Source organism: Phocoena phocoena, chromosome 12 (genome assembly GCF_963924675.1).
Source record: "Phocoena phocoena chromosome 12, mPhoPho1.1, whole genome shotgun sequence".
In the NCBI taxonomy this organism is placed as follows: domain Eukaryota; kingdom Metazoa; phylum Chordata; class Mammalia; order Artiodactyla; family Phocoenidae; genus Phocoena; species Phocoena phocoena.
The window spans coordinates 67,172,443-67,182,672 of record NC_089230.1 but is presented as its reverse complement, the minus strand read 5'-3'; the positions used below and the strand labels follow the sequence as shown (position 1 = coordinate 67,182,672).

At 46.3% G+C, this 10,230-nt stretch overlaps 1 protein-coding gene across 1 annotated transcript in view; it reads right to left on the bottom strand.

Annotated features, from left to right (window-relative positions):
- Nucleotides 1-288: 288 nt before the first annotated feature.
- LOC136131811 (gamma-aminobutyric acid receptor subunit rho-2) overlaps nt 289-10,230 on the bottom strand; it is a 30,310-nt gene continuing 20,368 nt past the window's right edge. Inside the window, exons 4-8 of the mRNA XM_065888604.1 lie at nt 9,345-9,427; nt 9,016-9,156; nt 6,542-6,694; nt 4,865-5,061; nt 289-600 (exon numbers count right to left, since the gene is read on the bottom strand). Of these exons, the coding sequence (XP_065744676.1) occupies nt 289-600; nt 4,865-5,061; nt 6,542-6,694; nt 9,016-9,156; nt 9,345-9,427 (886 nt within the window). The remainder of the gene's footprint in view (nt 601-4,864; nt 5,062-6,541; nt 6,695-9,015; nt 9,157-9,344; nt 9,428-10,230) is intronic.

Sequence of the window (10,230 nt, the reverse complement as noted above, 5' to 3'; positions counted from 1 at the left end):
TGGAGGGAGGCTCTCATGAACCTGTTCACACACAAGAACAGAAGAAGACAGTCCCAGAGCGGCAAGAAGTGGGACACAACACAGCATGAACAGTGAGCAAGCCCACGAGGCCTGGGGGAGGGCAGCTGGAGGGCCCCTGGGCTCCTCCGGGAGCCAGGATGCTGCTTGAGGTGGTCCAGGGGCTGCTGCTCTGGTCCATGAGGGGTCACGCTCAGCAGGTCCACGTGTGGGCGGCCGGCCAGACACCAGAGATGTCCGTGCCCTTCCCCAGGCATAGCCTCAGAGCTCCTAGGCTAACACTGACCAATAAATTAAGTTGAAAAATATGTAGGAAGCTGGGAATATCAGCCGGGAGTATTTGTCGATGGCGTGGGTGTTCTGGAAGATGCGAAGACCCACCTGGCCCTTCAGAAGCCCCTTCTTCCTGGAGGAGTTGGATTCACTGCTCAGGGCCAGGTGGACCACTATTTTGTCTTGCCTTTCTTCTTCTGTCTGAATATGGCTTCTCGGGTACCCGGCCAGGCTGTTGGCCTCAGACTCACTGTAGCTTCCACCCAACATCATGGTTCTTGAGTGGAGCATTCCACACATGCATGGGAACTGTGGGCAGCAAACACAAGGGGAGATGTCAGGCATGTTTCGGCCTGTGAGAGGCCCAGAGGAGGCTGCCTGGGCCGAGAGTAAAGCCCATGGCTTCTCAGAACCACAGAAAAGGCAGAACTAGAAGCATCTCCAGAGATCACTTTGTCCAACGATTCTCTATCCTGGCTGTGTATTGGAGTCACCTTGGGAGCTCTTTAAACTGGCCATGCCCAGGCTCCACTCTAGACTAATTAATTTAAGGTGATTAGGTGATTCTGCTATGTAGCCAGGGTCCAGAACCACTGATTTAGTCCAAATGCCCTCAATTGCAGAAGGAAAAACTAAGACCAAGAGAGGCTATACAATTCTCCTGGGATCAGACAGTTAGTGTCAGATTCAGGACTTTAAACACACATCTTCTGGTTCCAGCCGTGGACCTCCACCACTATGGGCATGAATCAAAAGATGATTAGGTAGGAGAGTGTCCTTATTCTAAAGAGTTCCACTTAAGGGTAAAGGGTCATGGTACCTATCATGTATTTTTATTTTTATTTTTTTATTTATATATTTTTTCTTAGATAATCCTCCAAGTTTTTTTTTTAAATTGATGTATAAGTGATTTACAGTGTTGCATAATTTCAGGTGTACAACAAAGTGATTCAGATATATATAGAGAGAGAGATAGATGCATACACATATATGTAAAACGTTTTTTCAGATTCTTCTCCATTATAGGTTATAACAAGATAGCTCCCTGCACTATACAATAGGACCTTGCTGTTTGTCTCTTTTATGTATAGTAGTGTGTATCCGTTAACCCAAACTCCTAATTTATCCCCCTCTCCACTTTCCCGTCATGTATTTTTTAATGGTTCAGCTGCACCAGCAAAAGTATGTTTATATGAGAAAAAGCTCACACAAAAATGGCAAAATGTCAACAACGTTGGATGGAGGGGCAGGGTGTATGAATGTATATTATCCTATTTTTTCCAACCATTTCCGTGAGTATGAAAATGTTTATAAGAAATTATAAGGTGGAGGGAAGGGAATGGTCTTGTCTAACTCCTCCCCACCGTTAGAGTCAGCAAAGCTGGCTCCGGTTAACAGCTGGTTCATGAACCCATATTTGTTGGATGAAGGCTTTGCTATGTTTTTTTTATTTTATTTTATTTATTTATCTTTGGCTGCTTTGGGTCTTCATTGCTGCGGCACGGGCTTTCTCTAGTTGTGGCGCGCGAGAGCTACTCTTCATTGCAGTGCTCGGGCTTCTCATTGCAGTGGCTTCTCTTGTTGCTGAGCACGGGCTCTAGGTGCACAGGCTTCAGTAGTTGTGGCACACGGGCTCAGTAGTTGTGGTGCATGGGCTCAGTAGTTGTGGCGCATGGGCTTAGTTGCTCCATGGCATGTGGGATCTTCCCGGACCAGGGCTCGAACCTGTGTCCCCTGCATTGGCAGGCGGATTCTTAACCACTGCGCCACCAGGGAAGCCCTGAGGCTTTGGCATGTTTTGAATGACTCTTACAGGAAAGTCCAATGCATTATAAATCAAAAGTATTTAAATATAATCCAAAGGTACTTGATAATAATCAATGTACAGATTATTGAAAATTTAAACAAGGATTCACATACCCAAGTAAAAAAGGTATGTGTTTGGCTGTTGCTGGCCAGAGGTATGATGCCTGCCTGATCCAGCCAACTGACCTTGGGTTTATTCTCAACCTGTTGGCTTTAATATGTTTCTAACCTGGCTCTCAGCCCTGTGGTGCCTCTGTTTTTCCATCTGGGAAAGTGAAATAATGACATTTCACACATTTCCTCCTATTGTCATGGATCCTGAAATACGCACGCAGATGGATACCAGGAAGCTTTAGAACGCAAAAATAGATGAATGATTTTATGTCAAATCAGAATGACTTGAAGTACTTTTACACTTGAAGAAATCTGTGGTTTGGAGAGCTATATTTTTAATCAGGCATGATTGTTTCATTACTATTTCTATGTCTTGTCCCATCAGCAACAATAATTAAGTAGCACATTAATACATTCCTAGAATAATTAACTCATAGATTTTAAGGATAGAAGGTCAGGGAGAGGTCATCTATTCAATTCTTTGCATTTAGATAAAATCACACCCAAACTTTGGTAAAATTGTGAGATATTGTTATATCACTGGGGACTTCTTTTTTTGTAAGACATGGGTCTTCTTTTTCCTTGCTCTAAACTGAAATTCTTTCTGCTAAAATAAAAAGAGACATTTAAGGTTTTGAGTTAAAATCAGGAAATGCCCCAAATTATGGAAAATCTCTTTTTCCCACATCAGCTCATTTCTAAGAAAAATTAAGTGGCACCTGGTGCATTGGACAGGTCTGGATGATCAGCCAAAGCATTCAAGCACATATAGGGAAGCAGAGCTATACTCTGCCTGCCGGCTTCAACCCAAAGCAGCGTGGGTCCCCTTTTGAACCATGGTGAACCTAGCAGGCTCCAGTCAACTTTGCCCTCTGCAGAGCAGAAGTCAAACCTCAGTGAGCATCAGAATTGCCTGGGAGCTTTTCAGCAAGGCCAATTCCAGGGTGCCATCTCTGGAGATTCTGAGCCCGTAGGTCTGGGGTACAGCCCTTAATCTTCATCTTTAATAGGCTGAGAAGGTGAATCCAGGCCAGGTGCTCCTGGGCTCCCACTTTGGGAACCTCAGCTCCACTGGGGGCCATGTTAACGTTGTGAACAGTGGCTTCTCTGTGGGGCAGCGGGAGAGAGATTTCACGTCCTCCCACCGGTCTGCCTCCCCAGCAACCACAGCTTCTCAGCCTTTCAACTGCGTGCTTGACAACAATGGAGAACAAGCCCTCGCTTCCCGGCTGTACGTTCCCATAGACATGGAGCTAGACTCGGAGCCCTAAGGGCTGTCCACGTATGATTTCCTCATTGCTCTTTAGCCAGCATCGTATCATCACTGGCAAACACCGGGCCCATCATATGGTAACAGGTTAATAATGATCTGCCTGAGGACAAGTTATGTGCTGTTAATGGTTCATGGGCGCATATCTGTCGGATGAAGGCTTTGCTATTTTTTGAACAGCTCTACACAAGGAAAGCCTAACAGATTACAAATCAAAAGTGTTTAGGTATATTCCAAAGGCATTTGATAATGATCAATGCACAGATTATCAAAATTTGAGGGAATTCCCTGGTGGTCCAGGGGTTAGGACTCGGCACTTTCATTGCCAAGGGCCTGGGTTCGATCCCTGGTTGGGGAACTAAGATCCCACCAGCTGGGGAAAAAAAAAAAAAAAAATTGAACAAATCCTCAAATGCTGAAGCAAAAGTATTTTGAAGACAATTTAAAATATAAACTCTTAAACAATCTAGCATATTTGAAGACAATTGGAAATATTTAACAGGTATAATGTGGGCATTAAAAGACTATTTTTAAAAAAGGCAACAGGTCCTCTTTCCTATAATTTAGAGCTCCCTTTGCTAAGGAGCTCCCAGCGCTAGACACACATAAATGTAGAATTTTCACGTCCCCTGATCTCTACAACTTTTAGGTAAACACCCATTTTGATCAGTACAATGACTAGCAAGGATTTGGTAACAAGTTGGCATTTTATTTCTTAATGTGATTAATAAGAGTCCGCATATGAATAGGATAGATTTTCCCTCTCTGCCCAGGTGCATTGCCCTGAATTCCCCCTTTGCGTTCCATCCCATAGTAGACTTTACTATAGTGCAGTATCGTATAGATAGCATAGTATTTCCAATGAGTCTAAAGGCTAAGGTTGTGTGTGGCTGAATTTTCACTGGGCCAGAGCACTGATAAATACAGGAGTTTTTTATTCTAGAACTTTCCTCTTGTCTGTTCACAGGACGTAAAGACATTCTCCCTAGACAGGTTCAGTAATGATAGTGATAATTTATGTGCATCTAGAACCACACAGTTTCAAAACAACTCTCATACATTTTTGTAAGGGTATTGTGACCCTTACAATAACCCTGGGAGGAAGGTGGGGTGAGGGTTCTGTTATACTTTTTTTTAACAGATGAGGAAACTGAGGCCCAACATAAATGGCAGAGTTGGGCCCAAGAACCCAAGTCTTCCTTGTCTTTGTCCAAAGGCTTTCTACTTTCTGGGATCCTTTGTGATGGAAGCTAGAATATTCTAAAACGGATCCTCCTCCTTTTGCACAAACATCTCCCTTTTCTCCATGAAAGCTCCCTCCCGCTATTCTCATCCAACCAGCAGCATGGGCTCCAACAAGGAAATGAATGAAACTTCTCTCACCTTCTCCTGCAGCTTCCGCTCTTTCCTCTCCTGCACGGTGGTCAGGTAGTTGACGGCCGCGTACTCCAGCACCGAGAGGAACACGAACACGAAGCTGACCCAGAGGTAGATGTCCACGGCCTTGATGTAGGACACGCGGGGCATGGAGGCGTTCACACCCGTGATGATGGTGGACATGGTCAGCACCGTGGTGATCCCTGCAGCATCCAGCTTTAGTTCAGCCACTGACAAGGGTACACAGCTGCCCTCACATTTCACTAAGTCCCTTTTTTTTTCAACTATTAACCATTTTATATAGATTTTTATAGTATGTTTCTTCCAAGGTCTTATGATGCTTAAAGAGATTTTATGTATAGTAGGGTGTATACGTCCATCCCAATCTCCCAATTTATCCCTCCCCCTCTGGTAACCATAAGGTTGTTTTCTACATCTGTAACTCTATTTCTGTTTTGTAAATAAGTTCACTAAGCCCCATTTTACATTTGCTCTCTCTTTTTTTAATTTTTTAATTTTTTTTTTGCGGTACACGGGCCTCTCACCGTTGTGGCCTCTCCCGCCGCAGAGCACAGGCTCCGGACGCGCAGGCCCAGCGGCCATGGCTCACGGGCCCAGCCGCTCCGCGGCATGTGGGATCTTCCCGGACCTGGGCACGAACCCGTGTCCCCTGCATCGGCAGGCGGACTCTCAACCACTGCGCCACCAGGGAAGCCCCATTTGCTCTCCCTTACATCTAATAGGAAGTGGCCAGGGCACGTTTCCACCTCATAGAGGTGTGAGGATCTGCAAGGCTCTGCTCCCGAGCAGCCAACCCATTCTCCTCCCAGCCAACTGCCTGTCCCCTTTCACTCTGAGCCACTTGGGAGCCTGGGTTTCTGTGATGTGGTTGCTAAGATCAGCAGAGCTTCCCAGAGGATCTGCTCAGATGTGGACTTTAAAACAGCGGCTATGAAAATCAACTCTACTTCAATAAAAAATAAAAATTAAAAAGCAGGGGCTACAGGACCCCTCTCAAGGAACCTTCCCAAACTTCAAGGAAAGAACACATCCTCCCTCACCTGAGTCCAGGAAGACTGGAAATTCCTGGAATTTCCTGTCATACAGGTTTCTTCTTCACTGTGCCTTGCTGGTCAAACCCTCACATGTCTCAGTGCCCAGCCTGATTTTGTCCAAATCTCGATGATGAGTTGCAAATGTTTACTCTGGCATTTAGGGTCTGTGAAGGACTAAACCACAGCTCCAGGAAGTACAGCCCTCTCCTTCCCAGAAATCATGAAATATGGGCCCTGCTCCCAAACTCTCAGTCTGTCTAAATAAGGCCAACGAAGTTTTTGTATTTGCATGGTAAGTTTGGGCATTTGTCGAATTGTCTTATTTATCAAAGTACTGAGCTCTGATACGGCCAGTGGTGGAAGTCTACACCCCAGGTAGGTGCTATCTTTCTGAAACGATCTGAGCAGAGCTGATGCGGTTCGAGCGCCCTGTGGTTTTCACAGTGTAGTCTGGGAAACTGAGGGCAGTATGTGAATGGAAAGCAAGAAGCAGGAGGAAAGTTCGCTCCTTCTGACTCTGACAGCCCATCGGTTAAGGACCCTGAATGATGATTTTACTTCTTCTTTACATAGTGATTGATTGAAAAAAAAAATAACCACCCTATCACACCTTATCAAATGCTTTTACCCAGTGAAACTCTGGCGGGCACAGCTCTGCGGTCGATCCAGAAGGACACCCAGGACAGCATGACCATCAGGGTGGCGGGAAAGTAGGTTTGCAGCAAGAAGAAGAAGATGTGGCGACGCAACGTGAAGTTAATGTAGAGACGGTTGTACCAGCCTGGGGGACACAGGAAGAAGCCAGTGAGGTTCCATCGCAGAGGCAAAAACAAACTCCTTCCCTGGGGGCCCTTCCTCCCCTGTCACCACACTCATCTTCAGCAGAAAGGTAAAAGTTAAGGATTCAAGGGGCTTCCCTGGTGGCGCAGTGGTTAAGAATCTGCCTTCCAATGCAGGGGACGTGGGTTTGATCCCTGGTCAGGGAACTAAGATCCCACATGCTGCGGGGCAACTAAGCCTGCGTGCCGCAACGACTGAGCTCACACAACACAACTAGAAAGCTCATGCACCACAACTACTGAGCCTGCATGCTCTGGAGCCCCGGCACCACAACCAGAGAGAAGCCTGCACACCACAACGAAGAGCCCTCACACTGCAGCAAAAATATCCCGTGTGCCACCACTAAGATCTGGCACAGCCAAAAGTAAATTAAAAAAGAGTTAATGATCCAAAAAAAGAAAAAAAAGGGAATTCCCCGGCGGTCCCGTGGTTAGGACCCCTTGCTCTCACTGCTGGGGCCTGGGGTCAAACCCTGATCGGGGAACTAAGATCCTACAAGCCTCACAGTGCGGCCAAAAAAAAACAGTTAATGATTGGTTGGCTTAGTATAATACATTTCCTTTCTAAAATCTAATCTCTCTAAGTCTCAGTTTTCTCATCTGTAAACTGGGGATACTACGATCTACACCATAGATTTGTTGGGTAGAAATTAGTTAATTCATACAAAGCACTCAAAACAGTGACACATAGTAAAAGTTATACCGGGACCTCTTAAAAATGGCTTTAGAAAGAGAGTTGATTTGAACTTGCCAAGAACAGATGAGAAAAGAAAATTGTGTGGCAATGCACATCAGAGCAAAAGAGAAGAAAGGGGGCTTCCCTGGTGGCGCAGTGGTTGAGAGTCCGCCTGCCGATGCAGGGGACGCGGGTTCATGCCCCGGTCCGGGAAGATCCCACATGCCGCAGAGCAGCTGGGCCCGTGAGCCATGGCTGCTGGGCCTGCGCGTCTGGAGCCTGTGCTCCTCAACGGGAGAGGCCACAACAGTGAGAGGCCCACGTACCGCAAAAAAAAAAAAAAAAAAAAGAGAGAGAGAGAAGAAAGGGATGGGGGTGAGCAGTATGGGCATAAAGGGAAAGTAGGTGTGGGCTGTCCTGACACCAAGGCAACCTTGGCTGGGGCCTGCTCTTCTCCAGTGTTTGATGTTGCGAACAGAAGGGTGGGGCTGGGGGCAGGCGAATGGGGAGATGGTGGCCATGCAGGGGCAGACGGTAGCCCCAAAGCTTCTCACAGCCAGGCCTAGGCTTCTCAGCACTGGGACAAAGGGTAAGGAAGTGAGAAGTCCTCCAGGGTCCCGTGGCTGCTGCAGAGCAGCTCTATATGGCAGAGCTGTGTAGCATATAAAGGTATGTTGAAGTCCTAAACCCCACCACCTGCGAATGTGACTTTATTGAGAAATCGGGTCTCTGTACATGTAATCAAAGTAAGACGAGGTCATATTGAGTTAGGGTGGCCCATAATCCAGTGACCAGTGTCCTTAAAGAAGAGGGATGTTTGCACATAGATGCACAGAGACACACCATGGGAAGACCAGAGTCACAGGGAGAATGCCACGTGACAACAGAGGCAGAGGTTGGAGTGATGCCATAACCACCAGGACCAGTAAGAGGCAAGGAAGGAGTCCTCCCCAGAGCCTTCAGAAGGAGCATGGCGCTCAGGCTTCTGGCCTCCAGCACTGTGAGTGAACACATTTCTATCGTTTCAAGCACCCAGTTTGTGGTACTCTGTTAGGACGGCTCTAGGAAACTAACACAAGGGCTGACGGTGAGATTCAAGAAGAGCGGACAAATGGATCCTCTCAAAACTTCAACCACAGCCCCAAGGTCCAAGAAGAGGTCACACTACGCATAAGAAGTGAATCTATAGCTCTGAATATAGGTAATAAATACATAGGTAAATCCAGTAATAAATACATAAATAAATAGGTAATAAATACATTTCCCCACATCGTTAAGTCAAACGAATCAGGTTGCAGAATAGCGTGTACACTCTGACCCTACTTCTGTAAAATTACATAATTAAAGCAGGATGTCTGCAAGGGTGTTTGCTGAATTGTTCAGAATGACTACCTCTGACCATGGAGCTTCAGAGGGCAGCAACTTTTAAAGCCTCTGCTTTTAAGTGTTGTTTATGTCTTGTTGGACTGGGCATTATTAGAATAATGAAAAGTTATTTTCATTGGAAGTGGAAAAAGTTAACACTGAAAAAGAATTCTCATGTGTTTTCTTCCACATTTGAATCCGACCATGGCAGAAGTTAGCTACCAGTGCTGCTATAGAAGGCCAGTCTGGAAGTGGTGTGGAATTTCTGAATCAGAAACTGAGACAGGGAGATCTTCTCATCTGTTTTCAGGGATTCATCCCCATTCTTCCAGTACAGCATCAGATCTTCATCTGTATATGCATCTTTGGGAAGAGGAAAATAAATTAATTTCACTCCTTTTCTTCTGAGGCAGGAGCAACAGGGCCATCCTACCTCAGCCAGGGATTAAATAGGTCTTATCCCTGGCAGGCAGTACTCAGTCTCATAGTTACTAAAATGGCACAGAGAGGGAATAAGGCAAAGAGTTCTCATTACGAATACAGACACTTACAGCTTTCCAGCTCCAAAGAACAGGTCTGGGAGTCCAGGGGAAAGTGGCTGAAATCCATGTTGCACATGGCGGTGACTGTAATCCTAGAACCCAAACAAACATGTTGGCTCGTGCAGTGAGTTACTGGCTCATATACCTGCCCAGAGTAAGGAGGACAAAGACACGACCAAGGGCAGCTGCCTCTTCACGTCTACGTCAGAAGCTTGGAAACCCAGGACTCTAACTTTTTTTTTTGCGCCGCACGGTACAGCATGCGGGATCTTAGCGCCCTGACCAGGGATCGAACCCGTGCCACCAGCATTGGGAGCACTGAGTCTTAACCACTGGACTGCCAGGGAAGTCCCTCTAAGTTAACTTTTAGAGTTTTGTCTTCCGTAGATGATGGTATTTGCTCTGCCCGGATCCCAGCTCCTGAGGCTGCTGGCTGTGCATGGCCCACACCTGGACCCTTCTCTGGGCATTGCCCACATCCAGAGACTCGTCTTCCCCAGAGATGCCCGGAGGTTATGCCCTGCCTCCCTAGCCCCGACTCAAAGCTATTAGCACTGAATTCTGGCGAACTGTACAAGGTGTGGGATGAAACTGTGTAATCACTCAAGTCAGCCCAGAAGCCAATCTGCAGTAGCACCTAATAAAGAGTAGCTATGGTTATTTTCCTAATTTTTGTTTCTTACCAATAATTACCTATTTTTGTTTATTACCAATAAACTAGAATCATAGCTCTCAGGGGTGGAGGGTACATAGAAGGTCACCGTCTCCCTCAGATCATTCAGGTTCAATTAGTCTCCTAACCTAACCTTAACACCCCCGATGACAGGGAAGTCAGCACCCACTACGGTGCTCATTTCGTCTTTAGAGAGTTCTAACTATCACCAGAAGGTTCAGA